The sequence below is a fragment of the Diadema antillarum genome, unplaced genomic scaffold, assembly GCF_040938485.1.
Source record: "Diadema antillarum isolate AM-2024a unplaced genomic scaffold, OU_Dant_1.0 scf00000226, whole genome shotgun sequence".
NCBI lineage: Eukaryota > Metazoa > Echinodermata > Echinoidea > Diadematoida > Diadematidae > Diadema > Diadema antillarum.
In genome coordinates this window covers 1062529-1081640 of record NW_027271115.1, presented here as the reverse complement: position 1 = coordinate 1081640, position 19112 = coordinate 1062529, and the positions used below count along the sequence as shown (strand labels likewise).

Sequence of the window (19112 nt, the reverse complement as noted above, 5' to 3'; positions counted from 1 at the left end):
TTGATACAAATTTGAGCAATTTTAGCTTTGAATTGCTCAATTGCTTTTGTTTCTTTTTCGTGACTAAAATATGATTCTTTTCAAGATGAGTTCCCTTGCATGACAATCAAAATCTGAAATCAAGAAATCCTGTGTACTGTTGAGATGCAATGTTTGTGCCCTGAATATCTGATATGAACACTCAGAACATTTTTGGCATGCAAAGAGCTGAGGCACCCCTTTAAGCCTGATTAGCCAACAGGAGATTGGGGCAGACGTAAAGTGAAACGGGGCACCTGTTTACACTGGCCGACTTGCTGCTTCTCGGACATGATCAAAGCGGACCCCCTTGATGTGAACGAGTGTGTTGAAGAGCTGGCAGATTCTCTGGCAGCCAATCTGTCCCCTTCTCTCCAGCCCCACCCCAGCTAACCATTGCCCATTCTTAGATCAATTTTTTTTTTCTCTCTGATGGACAGTAGAAGAGAAAAGCAGAGCAGCTTCCGATTCATTGCAGCCTACCTCTTGTGTATGCTGTCTACAATTTATAGTACTCCAAATGTCTCTTGGATAGTCTGAGCTTAAAAGAACAAAAACTCTCTAGATTGAAATTTCAGCTCCATGATGCTTACTCCAAACCATTGCCCTCTCCCTCCCTCCCCTGCGCCACCTCATCCCCCCCCCCCCACACACACATACACCTCCCTTCCTTTGCCCCTGAGGGTACTGCAAACCTTGCTTCAATGTGTCTTCTTGCTCTGTCACTTAAAACTCTCCTTGTTTTTCTGTTCAGTTTATCCTGAAGCAGTTCTTATATATATATATATATATATATATATATATATATATATATATATATATATATATATAGATTTCCATTTTTTCCCATTGTGTACAAAACATATCTTATCAAAAAATCCCAGTTGAGCTTTAAACACTTCCTCATGCAAAATAGGAGTATTTTGGCAGTGCATGATACCTGTGTCTCAAATCCTGCTATTTCACATGGTTTATCCTGTCTACTTTCTTCCACAGATCAGCATCATTTCATGAGTGTAGTACAGATATTAAAAGAAAAAACAGAGACAATAATGTTATTTGACTGATGTTATGAAGAAACATTAAGGGGGGGGGGATTGATCTTCTGACAAGAAGTTGCATGGACAATGAAAGATGGGTCAGCTTGCTTGTATCAAAGAATTCCTTTTGTCATAAGTTCCCCTTCCAGTCCTCTCCTATAGATCTCTTTCTTTCGTACATTAATCCTGACAATACTCCGTTCCAGTAATCTTGTTACGAGTTTGATCATGTAGAATAGATGACCTTCAAACAGTACGCCTCTGGCATTCTCTTTGCCAGACCTTTTACAATCTCTTGAGATGAAGATATTAATCATTTTAAACATCCCTCGTTCTTTGTGCAGTCCTTTACTGAAAAATGGGTAAGTTCCTCCTAGTCATGTTTTCCATGCCGCCTGCCCGGTGATGCGCTTAATGCTTAGTAGAGTAAAGTAGATCAAATTTTTAGCCATAGCATGACCCTCATTTAATGGTTGAGTTGAGATTTGTTATTTCAGCCATTCTTTTGACAGTTAATCTATCATACCAGTAGGTAGATTGTCAGGGAAGCATGGGAATAATGGAACTATACATTTCAACTTTTTGTACTAATTGATAGTCATTTGTAGGTAGTATCTAACATGGAGATGTAATGCTTTCTAACCATCATAGCTTTGTATGTTAATACTTTGTGATAATGGTCCTTACACATTCCTGAGTCCATCTTGGTGACCTTAAGAAAAGAGAAGACATTAAAAAAAAAAAAAAAATGTTATCCTCAAAGCTAAATAAGACAGACAAACATATCTAAAGATATTTTAGAAATGTACCATTTCCTGAAGTGGCTGGCCACAGTCCGATGCAGGCTGCATTGAAAAGATAAACCTGCTATTCCCTCAGGATTTTGGAATGCCCATTGACATTTCAGATGTACCACCAGCTTTCCATCGGGAATGGGTTAAGACACTTGAGACTCTTATATTCAGTGCCCTGTTAGCATTATGGGCCGTTTATATCTCCCATGTCCTATCATGTCAAGCCATCAATGTTTAATTCATGTTTGATTGATTACCTTGATTTAGGCAGCCATTGTCACAATGTACATTCTTCATACATGAGCTGAGCTTCATCATGGGATATCGGAATCGTGTAATAATCAATTGGTTCAGGTTTTAGGAAACATTAGTTGTCGGTAATATGTTCATAAGAAGATTGTTTTACTAGGATGAAAAGTGTGTGTGTGTGTGTGTGTGTGTGTGTGTGTGTGTGTTATGTATCATTTACGTAAAGATAACATTTACATGAACATTATCACATGAAGAGATTGAAATTGATGAGATGTGAAATATAAATTATGAATACTGGTAGTTAATTTTTGGAGATTAGATCTACTCGTCTCTTCCCTTTCTGTTTGTTGTTGTTGTTGTTTGTTTGTTTGTTTATTTGTTTGTTTGTTTGTTTGTTTTGCCGTTTAACTGGTTCATGAGGAGTACTGTAGTTCTGTGAATTTTGGAAGCAGAGTTAGTTTCAAATGGGAGCAGCAGACATTTGTAGTACAAAGTAACCACACATTAAATTGATATAATGTAGTTACTATATTAATTGCTATTCTAATTATGATATTTCACCATTGTTATATCATTGTCTTTCCCATTACTGTCATTATCTGCCATCATTGCTAACATTTTTAAGACATCAATCATCAGAGTGGCCATGGATGGTGGTAGTAGTTGTAACATTATAATGGTAATGTGTGATATAATAAAAACAAGTTACTCCCATATAATACTGCAGTGAAAGTAATGTGAGTGACTTTAATGAGAACAGTTATGGTGGTAGAGATATATCTATTTAAAGAACGGCATTTATCATGTCATTGGTCAGATAATGAAACATACTTATCAACAATTATTCCCTAGGATGAGAAATCGAGAGTGAAAATTCAAGAACGGTGTGAGCTCAAAAGGGCTGTTCTGTTTGTTGTTGGGAGTTCAATGTACTGGGAGAAAAAAGTTGCTAAAAAGGCTTTGGTGCAAAGAAAGGCAGGCCTCCTTGGCTACCCGCACAGGAAGTGGCCAAAATTAGGCCTCATCAATTGTAAAAACTGTTGACTCTCACATCTTTCTCTTCCGTCTGTGTGGAGTGTATCGAGGGATGATGTCCTGGGGCTTAGTCCATGGAGTAGATGATGACCCAATTTAAAATGAACATGTTTGCCTGGGAGTGAGGAGAAGATGCAGTGATCAGGGCGTCGGGGATGACGTGATGGGGGAGATTGGTCAAATCTGTAACCACAAAGAAGTGCCTCTCAAAGAGGGGCGGTAGAGGAAGATGTGTTTAACAAAACAAAATTAGGATGGCTGTTCCCTCAGCCAGCTCTCACTCACTGTTGTCATCTATGCTGTGTGTGTATGTGTGTGTGGGGGGGGGGGGTTTAGATAGTTAGTTTTTAGATTACAGATTGCTGATGGACAGCATAATGCATCTAGGTTTAAAGGATTAATTTTATAAAAGATCATCATTTGGGACAAATATGGTTTTGCAGAGTTGTTTCAAACTTGTGACCAGGGAAATGTGGGATCTTTTTCATTCCTCCCTGCTGTGACCGACCCTGCTTGTTCAAAGCATTGTAAAAGAAAAACAAATCCTTGTGGACACTGTAACATAGCAGTACTAGTATCATTGTAAATACACTTGTATATTGTTTACCCGGATTTAGAAGAAAAAACAAATTACTGCCGCTTTCTTTGAACTATCCGTCATTTTAACAAATGCAACAGAATGCTTGTTTCTTTCAAATGTAGGTAAACAAATGTAAGGGATTTTTTTTCAAATTGAAATGCTAGAAAAAAAAAGATAATTACTCATAGTTTTCTGAGAATCACATTTCCACATTTCCTTATAATTGCCACCAGGAAAATTGATAGTTGTGATTAATATGGCTATTTTTGTCATCTATGCAAATGGCACACTACAACTTCAGGTGTTAGAGTAATTTTGATCAGAAAGCTGTGTTACTTTGAAAACACAAATCAAAATGTCATCGTACATGTTTCCAGTCATTCATAGAATTATGCAGACATGTTTATGACAATGAATGGAAGAATATCCAATGTGGATGGGTATTCATCTTGTCAAAATTATCTTCTTTGCAAGGAAAGAAACAAGCATGATATTCTGCAGATTTAAATCTGATTTCAGATTTTTTTTTTCTCAAGTCTGTACACATTTTGCTATTTTCATGTATCAAAATCTCCTGAAAATTTGGATTTCCGATTAAAAAAAAAAAACCATCAATATCATCTCTGAAGGAATGATATGAGTAGTGCATCATTAGTTTCAGAATTGTATTCCACTGGCTAGTGAAAGGCTAACTAGCATCACAAAATTCCAACACAAAATAGTTTTTGATCAATTATCATGCTGATTTTAACATCTGCTGATTTTAACATCTGTTGCATTATCAATGGTGACAGCCTGTATAGCATAGGTAACATCTATGACTAGAAACCAGGTGCGTTTTGGTTTGATCCAGGAATATTGATATCTTTTGATTGGTGGTGGCTTAGTTCGTCTCCCCTATGAGCAGTAAGTATGAAAGCATTTGAGGTTATGGCATTGTTTACAGCATAAAGTAAATTTGACTTTTTAGATAATCAAATCAGATCTTGTCGCTTTCAAATGAATTCAGACTTTTATTGTACAATTTCATCTGGGCTGTTCGTATATCAAAGATTATCTTATCTCCGGAGACGTCATATTCCCATACACTATGTACGAGACCGACAGATTCTTTTGCAGCTGCTCGACAACCCACCTCTAAAAATAAAAGAAAATCAAAGGACAAAAATTAATGATTTTAACACATCAAATGGGATAGTGCTAACCTAGATCCAAAAAGCGGGAAAAATCAATGGATTAATCTTCAGTTTTTGCCAATGTAAATATTTGTACTCCCTCCCTCCCCAACAAAAACAATATACCAGGGACTGCACACTACAAGCTCTTCTCACTCTCTGATAGCTATGCAGGTTAAGTCATCCCAGGGGCAAATTTGCTGTTGAGAATAAAATGAAAACAACCATTTCCCCCGAGCGTGTTATATCTGTTTTTTTCCGGTAGCTAAAGATAGGAAAGAATTGGGCCCTTTTTTTTTTCAGTGGTATAAGTTGACCTGATATTCCCTTAACCCCATTGACGGGCTGCTGTACTCATGGGAGTTGTCAATTACTGCTATCTTCTTCATCAGGGATGGCAGAGGGGGCCCTCCTACAACTATTCGCATTGCAGTCGTGAATATAGTACGCTACAGAGAGCAAGTACAAGATTGGGTTGAAATCAAAATTGTATTGCACTATTCATAGTACTGATTGTTTTTGCTGGATACTTGGCAAAAGGAATATATCCTTTCAAAGTGGTAGGACCATTGTATGTAGTTGAAGTATTTGGGGACGGTGGTGTTCAATAGATTTTGATCGTAGCATTCAGCAAAGTATAGAGGTTTTGCTTTTTCATTAAAAATCTGTTATTACCCTTCAATGTTGAAGCTTTTGCCCCTATGTCCTATCTGCATTGTAGTCATAGACTGAATACCAAGGTTAATCAGGTAATATCTATGTAAGATGTGAAACTACAGGTGACACAGATTTTCTTAGATTTTTGTGAGGTAAAAAGCTTGCTGAGTGTAAATTGACCATAGCTGATTTGACCATGTACATGAAAGGTTACATGGCATCACCCATTGATTGAATAGTGCATCAAGATATGGATACATGCCTGCAATCAGTTGTAGAACATTTGTTTTGTATCATCAAATCCCTAGGATAAGGAAGATACGTTCATTGAATATACCTTGTGATCATTTTATGCCAACCAGTAACAATATCACATGGAAGGAGAAATTGACTACTTTGGGAAAGCTTCAAGGATTCCATTTCCGAGAAATCTCTTCATTAGCAATTGCATTAGCTTACCATAGAAATCTAGTAGATTTATTTTGTACGTAAACTTTTGATAGAGTATGGACTTTAGTGAAGTTGTCACAAACAGGATATAAGCAAGGTAAGTACTATCTATCAATGACACAAAGACTTTATTTTCTTCAAGAATAACTTTAGGCACCTGCAGATGAATGGTTTTAGTATAGTTTAAATGAGATTGGTGTTTCATAGCGGGTGTCAGTTGAAAACTGAAGTTGTCTGCTACTATTTTACGGATGGCATGTTTCCAAAGTTGTAATACATCACATGGCTGTTTACCTCTACTGATGGACAAATGTCTCCCTGAGTAACAGATGTTTGTAATTGTAAAGGAAGTGATTATTTTGTGTAACATTAATTTCAAAGAATAGATATTACAGTTAGTTTACCCTTCTATCATAATGATTGGGTCTTTTGTTCAAAGACACTGTCATACAAGATCCAAGATTGCAGTGTTAATGCTTACATTTATAGTGTATTGCCATGCCTTTAATACAATATCTAAACAATGCCACCCGTGTGTTAGTGAGTGAGAGTTATAGAAATGGAAAATGTCAGCAATTGGGATTTGTGTAGATTGAGATGAGTCTCCTGGTGTTCGTGTCATTTTCTGTGTGCGTCAATGGCTCATCAAGCAAGAGACCACATGATGTGATGCTGGGTAACCAGGATACAGATTGTACCTGTGCTATATATGGCTAGTATAACATGTTACAATTACACGGGTGGTGTGAATACCAATCATTTTTAAATATGTATGTCTGTACGTTGTGTGTGTGTGTGTGTGTGTTTGTGTCTGTTTATGGTTTATTCCAGAAATGGTTGTGTGAGGCCAGTAAGAGGGAATCTTGCAACCTAATTACCAACCAGTACTCACACTCCAATTTTGCTAGGGTTTTTTTTTTTTTTGTAAGTTTGTTTGTTTGCTTGTCTGTTTTTTGTTTTTCTGTTTTGAAAATTGAGTAATCCTGCCAGGCACCTTATACAGTTTCTCTGACAAATTGAAAAAAAAAGACTGAAAAAAAAAATGGTGGATGGTAGCTAAAAGGAAGCAAATATGCAAGGTGAGGCTCTAATGCAATTAATCAACAAATAGACTGATGTACCCTCACCAGGTTGATGGGAGGCTTGCTATTGGATGATCAAAGCCTGCTACTTCATTCCCCCGCCTAATGAGTGAAGTGTTTCGCAGCACATCTTTAAAATTTAACAGAAAAAGGGAGAGGGGAAAATGTGTCCCAGAAAGACTTACTCGGCTGACACTTCTTCTTTAGAATAAGGTGGAGGGGAAAAAAAGTGAAAACCCAGAAATTTGAACCCACCGTCTGAAAGAGCGCCCAGAAATGAACTCATGGCTAGATATCCCTCATTTGAAAGGTAGGAGGGATTTTACTGTAGTGCGGTAATTCTATCCATTTTAGGGATTTTGATGTGCGGGAAGTGAATAGATGAGTGTTTGTGTGTATGTGTGTGTTTGTGTGTGTGGGTGTTTGTGTAGAAAAAGACAAGAGAGAGAGAGAGACAGAGAAAGAGGGAAAGATACAGTAGAGATTCTTCGTACAGTTACTCGAGAGGAGAGAACATTGCCATATTCTGGTATAAACAGCTTTATTGAATTTACCCCTACATGTATGGAATTTTCCTGAATGCTGCAAAAGTGCAAACCTTTAGTGAACACGTGTACAGGTCTCCTTATTCCCATCACAATATTTATTAGACCCGACAATATTCATACCCTTTATACCCAATCAGATTCATCCTCAACTTACTCAACTTTCCTTTGGAATATGACACCTGTCCCACCCCCCCCCCCCCCCCCCCATGCTGCATTGAATATACTGTAGCCATTATTAAATGCTCAGTTGCAGGAAAAATCACCAAACCAAATTTGATACACAGTGACCAAACCACTACCACATTGTTGGTTGCCATAAGTGTCTATTAATTTGTTTATGATTAGTCCACAATGTTGCTTTTTGATGGTGGTATTCTTTAAATATCTTGAATTATTTGATGCCTTGAGTACAAAATGTTGTTTCCTCCATGCATTCACAATGCGCTGATCTTCAAACAGGCTACAACAGGACAGAGCTGGTAAATGACTGTTACTGAATGTGGATAGATGTGGAAAGAAACAAAAGTCGAGTCTGTTTCGCTCTTGTATGTCTGTCACAGTCACACATACTTTGTCGTGTGGGTGGAGTGATCGGCCAAGCTTGCTGTTGTATTGAAATGTACATGTTCAGAATCACGGATGCATCAAGTCAAGTAGTGGGATTTTGTGGGATGGCGTTCCAAACTGCTTCTAAGTAATCCTCTTTTTTTTTTGCGATCCACAACCTGTACAATGAAGCAAATGAAGTAATTGTGATGTATGTGGTACATGCCAATGCCAGGCTTTTCCCTCGTGTTGCATGTTGATAACTTCATTTATCCGGAACAATCACCAGTACTCCCACCACTCATATGTAACCAGATCCTCCAAAGTTCATATTGTAGATGTACTTTGAGCATGTGCTATATGTCCCTTTTGTTACCTGCGGTAAAATGGATGACATATCTATATAATTATTCATGCTGCTATTGTGTTACAGGATATTCAGATCGCCTTGTTATGTTTCCTTCTTTGTTTTCCAAACTTAGTAAATCAAGTAATCATAGCAAACCAGCATGTGGACTTCAAATTTTCACACTGTGAGCTTATGGGAGAAAAATTCAGTAAAATACAGTGTGTACCACCAGATATGCAACATCACACACACTTTCCAAAGAATGTATTAATGTAGTGCGCACACTCTGTGACAGTGATGTGTGTATGACAAGACACTTGCTTTAATAGTAGCCAGCAGGTATGAGATTTATTTCTCTGATTTGACCTCAGCGCAAGACGCAGACGTCGCCAGCTACGAGCAGGTATCTATCAGTCTTGCAGGGTGCTGTGTGTTTACCACCTTCTTTGCCTGCAGTGGACACTGCATGGATTTTAGGATTTTTTTTTTCTGATCTTTTGCTGAAATGTTTTGAGTGATAAGCACTCTTCTGAGTTTGTGAATTTCTTGTCATTTTTAAAAAGACACATTTCTCAAATTATGTTCCACAGAGTGGATGTGTGTAATTTTCATGCACACATGAATCTTTCACCCTAAATGCCATGATCAGTGAGTGGATTGGAACATGTTAAGTGCTCACTATTATTGATGTACCATGTCTTGCGCACAAGATAAACTTTTGACGATGGAGTTCTGCGGTTAATGTCATAGAAATCTGATACGATATCTTCTCCTTTTCATAAGTTTGTATGCTTGTATGTATGTGCTTGTTTGTGTGTGTGTTTGTGCATATAGAATGTTTTCTGAAATGAAAACTGTAATGTCAGTGTCTGTTAATGTACACTTCAATCTTCATTTGAATAACGTCAACATGACAGTATAGAGCGCATGAAATTATCTGTTGACCTTGAATGATGCACATGTTGCTGTTTTTTTTTCCCATCTTCCTGAGTGAATTTTAACATGTGGTCGTGTCTTATTTGCTCTTTGTGATAAAGGTCATATACAGAAATGTCATGACACACACTGTCATTTTATCAAATTTTTAAAAGCATCAGAAGACAGATAAATTGCAGAATTCAAATTTTTCCACTCAATGAAATCATTCGTCGTGTGCCTGAAGGAAAATGTTGAAGATTTTACTATCGAGAAGGTACTAAATAACGCTGTATATACTAGGTGTTACAAAAAATATTTCCCACTTTTGATTCTTGATATTTCAAAAACTATATATCAGATAACACTGACATTGATATGAGCAATAGCTGAATAGTGTAAATTTTGTTGGAGGCTATTTCAAAATGACAGCATAATTCAGTTTCATTAGATTAAACATTAATTTTTCAGTTAGGTTTCAGATTTTGCTCTATTTTTAACCCTCTGTACAAAACTTGAACTTTGCACAGAAGTCAATTGGTGTGTATGGGAGTGTGTAGTTGACACCCAGACAATGGTCCTGGACAATGACCAAGATTTGAATGATTTATTCATGAGAAATTCCACTATCACAGCTAGTCTTTATTCATTCTGAAATGTGGTGTATGCAAGCACGTGGAAACATGTGCTTACTTTTTTCATGTGCACGCATTTCACCCTTTGCTAGGAATTCAGACTAGCAGTGCCCAGGCAATCCATCATGAATACCGGTAATTAATAGAACATCTTGTGCCTTGGAGCAGAGCTCTGAACAGGTGGTATCCAGGTCCATTGTTAAGGGTCATTGTAAGTACACACTCATTACACATTATTAGATCCTGTGTAATGTTCAGGTTTTGTACAGAGGGTTAAAATTTGACCAAAATCTGGAACCTAATTTTGAAATTAATCATGGATTTCATGAAACTGATCTAGGTTTTCATATTCAAATCACCTCCAACTAAATTGTACATGATTCAGCTATTGCTCACATCAATGACAGTTTTATATGATATATAGTTTTTGAGCTATTAAGCATCAAAAGTGGGATATGTTTTTTTGTAACACCTAGTATTTGTCATGATATAGACTCTATCCCAGATTTTATGAAGGTCCCAATGCTCCCTGAGATATCAATCTGTTTCATTCATGAAGGAGCGACCATATTGTTTCTGAACAACATATTATATACAGTACAACCCACACACTTTTCCTAACACATGATAATGGGAGTGTGTCTGTGCTGAAACACGTTTAATTAGGACCTCTTGAGAGTAAATTGAAAGTCTTCAGGCCCGAGATTATGTTAACTGATGACATAGCCACCTTCAACCCTGAAACTTAGGAAAGTGAATTACAGTGTCACGCGAGCTTTGTTTAGTTCACAGATCCACTTTAGTGTGAAAAAAAAGAGAGAAAAAAGACTGTTAGTAATAGAACTTTGATTTGGTGTATGTCTGCAAGGATTTCATCTTATCCTCTCTCATGTGGTCCCAGATTCTCATGCTACATGTAACTGATCATCAGCTCAACAAAGTGATTACCATTGTCCCCTTTCAATGGCAAGTATCCATTACAGGTGACACCTGTTACCCACCTGTTCTGTCAGCTGGAGTTACTATTTTAAGCTATGCTGCTATTTATAGTCACACACAGTACTAGCAAGCTTCACACACACACACACTCACAGAATGCCAAGGATACTAGATTTTGCCATCATGCACATCACCTTACAAGGCAACTTTTGAATATTTGTTGTGTCTCATTTACAGATCAAATATTGATTCCTCATTGTCACATGTTTTCTCGTAAATTGCAGTATTATCTCCAGCCACTAGCATCTAAGCTGATTGATTTGCCGTCACTTTGTAGTATGCCAAATTGATCCACAGCTCAGACTGCATGAGCGCAACTATTTTGGTTTTGATGGAAGCTTTGAAAATATAATCTTTGTAAAAGTGTTTGATGTCCCAGGCCTGTTTTTAAATGCTTTGATTTTGGTGAAAAGCTTCCTAGCTATAAGAAACAAGGCAGTTTCTGTTACAATTTCTGTAATTACCAACTCCTTGCTGCTTTCGACAAATGCTTTCATTTGTCCCTTGTGAGCTGTCAGTAAAATTGATACAGTGGCATGATAATGACATTATCGACAGCTCTTTGAAATTGTTTGAAATATGATTTGTTTCGTCTAATCCCTGTGGATAGCATAGCATGTAATGGCCATACACCTGTTGCACATAATTGATGAGCTTGTTGACTTGTAAGAAGTATTTCGCTCCTCCGTCTCTAGTAATGACACTCTAATTCCCAACTTACTCAAGCAGAGTCCGTGTAGTCAACCCTTAATATGTCCATTGTGTTTATGGCAAACATAGTTGCTGATCCTCTGGTGCCAGTTGTATTTTGAGACTGTAACAAGTAATAATCAGTGGCTTTAGATACCATTATACTTGTATATGTAACCAGCAAAAAGCTAGGATGGGAAAGCTGCGAGATTATTCACGATGATGTAGAACTTCACACTCAAATTTTAGATCTTTCCCAGCGCTGGAGTGCCATAGTTGACATGTAACATTAGAAAGTCATAATGAATTTTGAAATCCATTTCAGGAAAGAATGACTACATGAATCAATATCAGAAATATCGAAACATCTTCTTCGAAGTCATATGTATGAATAAATGAGCAGTGGTTGGATATGTTCTTTTGCATTCAGTATCTAACTGAACAGAGACCCTGCTGATAAAACAAAGAGATAAAGGGATATGTCCCAGATCATTTTCCCCAATCATATAGCCCAAATTCTCCCTAAATTGGGTGATATTAGACTCCCTTCCCCTCTGTGGTTCAATACCCTCTTTTGCTCTACAAGAAAATCGGGACATTGCTGTCTGTTATAGACAGTTGTGTGCCTAAAATTTTCTCTAAACTTTACTCACATGAAACCTTTGCTGACATACCTTTTTCTTTGAAACATTTGGCATTGATTGGCAATATGACAAGTAAGAAATATGATTAATTCGTTTCATGAATCCCAGTTTGGATAACTGATTCCTATTCTAAATCATTTCTGCACATGCTCTGTTGCCAAGGATGAAATTTTCATCTTGTTTTATTGCCTGCATTTATTGTAGCCAATGGTATAATGCCAGTGTTCAAGCACTTTTTTTCAGAATTCCCTTTATTCTGTTTTTCTGTTCTTTCTTTCTGTTTCTGGACACTGGAGGCAGTGAATGCTTGGACAGTGTCCCAACAGCTGAATCAGATTTTTAGATAAAATTTCTTGGGCTTGTATGATAAAGAGGTTGGCAGTTATATTGCTGATTACAGAAATATTAGCAACAATGTTGATGCTAACAGGTGACTTCTTGTTGCTTGACTGCAGCTGTACCAATTATAGTCACCTTTGAAGTATTGAAATTTGTTTGAAATGTCCCATGAATAGGGGCATAGATATTGATAACAGTTTTCACTCAACATAAGTTTCTCAAATGAAACCATTCCTCAGGGTTGCAAAATGTCTTTTTCATTCTGTTCATATTGATTGATACTTATCTCAAGAGAATGCAGATCTATCAGTTTTGTTATATTTCAGAGTTGTTGGAGCATCTAAATATATGTATGATGCACAAGCATTCATTCAAAATAGATCTTCCAATAAATGGACATATATTATAAATCACCAACTGACTCTCTCTCATAAGCACACACACACACACACACACACACACACATGCACAATGCACATACACTCGCTTTGAAGAGAAGAGCCGATGGGAGAAAACCAAAATAGGACTGACCTGTCACTCGCAGAAAACTGACCGGGGGCTGTTATTATTGAATTGGGAACATCTCCGTCATTCTGTCTCTCTGACTGCCCCCCCCCCCCCCCTTGCCCTGGATTGTTGGACAAAGATGTTGAATATGGCAGACTCCCCTAATCCCGCCCCTTAATTATTTCAAAACAACAAGGTTTTTCTAGTTCTCCAAGGTGAACACACACCAGAGGCAAATGTCAGTAATGATGATGATAATTGTAACGTGACCAAAAGAAGCTGAAAGAGGCCTAAGCAGCGAAGGAAGTTTGAGACGAAGGGAAAACTAGCTTAACTTTAGAGGGAAGAAATAGACAGACAAGCAGAACTATTGAAGAAGAGATGCATATTCTTCTTGGCATGAAATTGACTTAAGTTTACATTTGTTGCATCACTGTAAAGCATCTTAAAAGCTTCTTCTTCTTCTTTTTTATTTGATTGGCTTCTTTTATATCCTGCAATTTTATTGAATCTTGACTATTTGGAAATTTATTCTATACCACTTTTTTGTTTTCGTGATACACATATAACTCAGTAATGTTCCAGCACTGCAGAATCTCATTTTATTAGCCTTTTATATATCCACTGGTCAATGAAGTTGTCACACATTACACAAGGTAATAGACATGGTTGATCTTGTTAGCGTTACACACCGTATATTTTTTATTAATCTTCAAGACTGGCTAAATGATTTTCATGGGGTATGATAATTTTGCTTGATTTAAATTTTGTCATGCATTGACAAAAGCATGTTACCTCTCAGTTATGCTTATCATTCTACCCAGTGTATTGTGGTGCAGATTTTGCACAAACTTTCATTTAATGTTTGCAGGCTAGGAAATTTTGCAAATGACATCTGTAGCTGTATATCATAAATTAATGAATTATGTTGCTCATGAATGGATTTTGGTTTGAATTGTCTGCATGAAAACCAATGTTCCTCTGTGGATATGTTTAAGTCAATGTTACATGACTAATATATCCCTGCCTTTCAGTGTTTACAGCACTCCCCACTTGACAGGAAGGAATGCTACGCAACATCAACTTGAAAACATATTGTTTTTTAAACATGAATGCTTCAACTGTTGTTCTACCCTGATTGTTTTGGGAAAATGTCTGTCTGATTGCGATGATTGGGTGTAAAAAAAAAAAATGGATTTTGCTAGGATGTTTGTTGTTTGTTTGTTTGTTTGTTTGAAATCACATCCCATAATAGGATATCCTCGTGTTCTGTTGATCATGTTTACTTTTCCCCTGTAGTTGTACATATATTTTATCAACTGTAAAACTTGTCTTTGAATCCTGACAGTATTCTACTGGTAACAAACAAGGGTTGTTCATGCATGTTAGTTCGTTTGTCATGTACTGTACAGTCACATCCATGCCATGCTTTTGAATCACTCAAAATGTGCGTGTGTGTCTGTGTGTTTGTGTGTGTATATATGTCTAGTTACAGAGTTTCCAACATGAAATGATCAGGACTACATTCTGAATGATGAGTATGGCATTGCCTTGATGGCTGTGAGGCATGGCTATTATTTTGCTGTTAGCCTGGTAGTGTCATGCAGTATTAATGATACATTACCACTGGGGCCTTCAACAAGATATCAAAGTCTTTTGTGTAGCTTGCATTTACGCATTTATAATTTGTGTGACTGTGTGTGTGTGTTTTGTTTTGTTTTTTTTTTTGCATGAAGTTATGAATTATTACATTTAGACAGGGCAGAAAGTTTTAGCAAGGTAGATACATGTATGTTTGTTATGGTTTGCTTTGCATGGGTCGTGGCTTTTTTATGATATGGATGGTGTTATTGTTTTTATTTTTTGAAAAATGCTAGTTCACGAGATGGTTTCTCCTGTTATCATATCAATTTAATAATGGTGTGCAAAACTGATGTTCTTGTAATAAAGTTGACTAGTGAAACAAGACAACAGTTTCAGTCGACCATGAAATACATTTAGATATGGTTCCAGACAGATATTATTGCCCTCACTATTGGCATGTTATTTAGCCCATATAACAGATATGTGTCTAAAACTGCCAATGTCACATTTTGTTTTGTCTGTAGACTGAGTACAGAAACATGAAGCAAAGTGCAGAATTACCCCTCACAAAAACATTTCTCAAAATGAGTTTTTACTTTGTTGTCATAAAACTTGTGTTATATTTAAATTTGTGCCCATAGGAGATATTGAATTGATTGCAGAGGATGAGTTTGTGAGACGTACGTCACATTAGTCCTACTTTTCCTTAAACTACCACCACCAGAAAGAAACTGAGTAGGCATTGTTGATTGATGAATAGAAGAATCTGTTTTGGGGCGTTGTTATGTGCACATTGTTCCCAGCCTTGATGTGAGGCCAAATAGGGACGATGCGTCTAAATTGGCTCTTTCGTCAGTCTAAAACAATCTGGCCATGGCCTTGGCTGGAACCAGAGCCACGGCCGAAACTAGCAATTTTTAGTGATTGCCCCCCTGCTGTAAGTGCATCTATCAGGAGATTTACTCAAACTCTGCCATCAAATCAGCAGTTACACATGGCCCAGGATTACCCCATAATATTCCCCAGGCTCCATCTCCTGGGCCCAAATCTGACCTTCAAATTTTGCTTGTCGACTTCATGAACATATACTGTTTCATCAAGTCCAATAGGATTGTAGCGAGAGATATATCATGTTAGCAATTGGGTGGAGATTGTGACGTGGGAGAAGACTTTTATTTTTTCCTTTCATGAAAAGAGATTGCAGCATCTTTGCCTGTGGAGGATAAATGAAGTTTTATGTTCTGGTAGATTTTTGTGTTCCATCCTTCCGGAAAAAAGTACTTAGCTCTCAGTTGATTACTCATTATCGGCATATTCAAGATAAATTATGAAAGGGATTTCACTTTTTTAAAGTCTTTAACAATTTGATTTATAAGTGCTTTTTCAATCACCTATGAAATGTAATCACATATACACTTTTCCAATGTATACTGGATCCACTTTTTCATACTAACATTCCTACACCCAAGTCCCTTGTAAATGCACTTTAACCTTTGTATACTTCATATTTTGAAAGCTCAACCTTTATGCAATTACGCTGATATGCTCAAGAAGAAATATTTAACTGTCACAGAATATAGCCTCTCACATATTTGATACATTATTATGCCTCCGCCACGAAGTGGTGCCGGAGGCATTATGTTTTCGGGTTGTCCGTCCGTCCGTCCGTCCGTCCGTCCGTCCGTCCGTCTTTCCGTCCGTCCGTCCGTCCGTCCGTCCTTCCGTCCGTCCGTCCGTCCGTCCTTCCGTCCGTCCGTCCGTCCTTCCGTCCGTCCGTAATGAATTTTGTGGACAGGGTAACTACCAAATCCTTTTGAGGTATCCTAATGAAACTTGGCATGTATGTGTATTAGGGGGCGAAGTTGTGCCTATCAACTTTTGGGTGCACATGCTCAAGGTCAAAGGTCAAAAGGTCAAGGTCAAATGCTTAAAATTTTACTATTTCCCCCATATCTATGCAATGCCTGAAGATATTTTCTTGAAACTTAGTGTATACATGTACTACCCAATTAAGATTCTCTGGTGAAAGTTTGGGGTCATGAGGTCAAAAGGTCAAAGGTCAAAAGGTCAAGTAAAATGTTAAAATTTCACTTTTTTCTCTGTATCTTGGAAATTGTTCAAGGTATCTTCATGGAACATAGTATATATGCATCCACTGACTGGCAGTGGTTATCTAGGGAAATTAGGGTTCATGGGGTCAAAGGTCAGGGGTCAAAGGTCAAGGGTAATACTTCAAAATTTTATTGTTTTATAATTTTTTATAATGCCAGCAGGATTTTTTGTTTTAAAACTTGATGTATGCATGTATAACCCAATAGGGATTCTCTGGGATTTTTTTTTTGCCAAGAAGGTCAAAGGTCAAAAGGTCAAAGATCAAGTGAAAGTGCTGAACTTACTTCTTTCTCCATATCTCGGAAGTGGCTCAACTTATCTTGAAACTTAGTACATGCTGAATTTATGTATGTTCTGCCTGACAGTGATTCTGTTATGAATCAAAGGCCAGATGAAAATGATAACAATTTACTGTTCAATACAGAAATTGCGCTTTTTCTCCATACCTTGAAAATTACTCAGTGCATAAACTTATGAAATGGTCAAAGTCAAGTTAAAGTTCTTAAATCCCCAAATACATGCTCTCTTATTCATCCAATTAAACATAGGTCAAGGAAGGTAAACATTCAATACATTTGTGACAAACATGTCATTTTAATATTTTGCCAATTTTGTGAAAATGTAATCACACATTGTCCACATGTACTATAGACCTATTAGGAGAACCATGCATTATGGCGGAGGCATACCAGTCGCCATAGCGACATTTCTAGTTTTCATTTTAATTGAAGAAACTCTAATCTGTAAAAGGGATGCTCTTTCACGTATGCTATGTAATCATTTAGAAAGTTCTAATCTCCCAGATAAATGTGGAAGAGAATGTAAGCTGTCATTAAGGTTCTGTTACAAGTTTCACTTAAGTATCTTTTTTTTTTCCAGTCAATGTAGGGTTGTGAAATACTATGATTTGATTGGCTTTATAAGTTTGACCCCCATTTTGTATCAGGTTTGGCTCTAACCTTTTCTTGCGTTCACCTTTGCTGCCCCATTCTAGGACTGGTAAGTACGTCATAAATCCTGGAAGCTCAGATGAGGACTTGGATGAGGTGGAGGCGAGGAGTACCTCAAGGCCCAGCTCTCTCTACAGTGAGGACACGGTGGGCAGCACTGACCTGGCTGAAACCCATGTTTCGCTCACCGGGTCTACCTCACTAGGTGGAGGGGGTGCCTCAGAGGGCGGGGATGGACCTAGGAAAAAAGGCTTCACTATCAACCCTGACTATATGTGACACCCTGCAGTAAATGACCACTATACTGCAATTTGACTGGAATGTATTGTATGGCAATTCTTCTTGTGACTGTCCAGCTTGACCAGAAGAGCAAGTGATGCTGACGAGATGAGATTGTTCTGGTGGACAGTGTGCGCTCTTCACAATGCTGTGTATTTAGTGATAATATGGCATTCTCCAGAGGGGTGCACGTATCAACACTAGTGAGATTTACAAGTGTGAACAAGTGACTAGATGGTGAAAACACTCGGAATGATATCAAACTTCCCCCCTCCCCAATCAAGTGGAGTGCAGCGCTGTCAATTATCACCATGAGAAAATCTTGTGGTGAGGTGTATCTTGGAGATATAACAACATCACTTTGTACTCAAAGATACTTGGATGATATCATATGCTTCCAAAAATGTGAAGCAAATGATGAATATTTTGTTTTTTTAAATGTCTGTGGAACCAGGCTGGAACTGGCTTGAACTTCATGTCATGAAATATTAATCCTATTGTTGATATGCACCTTGATAGAAAGAATGCATTTCAGATAACGAGGGGAATAACTCAGTAAGAGGTATTTTCTTCTCTAATGAATTATTTGATGAGCTTCTACGTCTTCTCTGTCACCATAGATGTTACAACAAAGGAGATCCAGAAATGATTTCCTATGTCGAGAATTTAGAATACTGTAGTACGTAGAAAACAGAATTGATCTATTTTATCATAATCTGTCAACATGGCAATTTGAATGTTTCACAAAGGAAGTTTATCTCTCAGTGTTAACTGTAAAATTCACTCGACAAGGAAACCACTTGTACAATGGTTAAAATTTGATGAAAGCTTAGCAAAAGAAATAGCAATGTCAAACCAAAAAATATCAAAAATATTTGGATGCAGTGAATGAAGACCAAAGTGATATTCTTAGTTTCCTAGTGTACCTGATC

At 37.4% G+C, this 19112-nt stretch overlaps 1 protein-coding gene across 1 annotated transcript in view; it reads left to right on the top strand.

Moving 5' to 3' along the window:
* The window catches only part of LOC139724736 (unconventional myosin-XVIIIa-like), a 191008-nt gene extending 172495 nt beyond the window's left edge, over window positions 1-18513 (top strand). Inside the window, exons 38-39 of the mRNA XM_071635858.1 lie at window positions 1403-1420; window positions 17946-18513. Coding sequence (XP_071491959.1) covers window positions 1403-1420; window positions 17946-18180 — 253 coding nt within the window. The 3' untranslated portion in view covers window positions 18181-18513. The remainder of the gene's footprint in view (window positions 1-1402; window positions 1421-17945) is intronic.
* The last annotated feature ends 599 nt before the right edge of the window (window positions 18514-19112 follow it).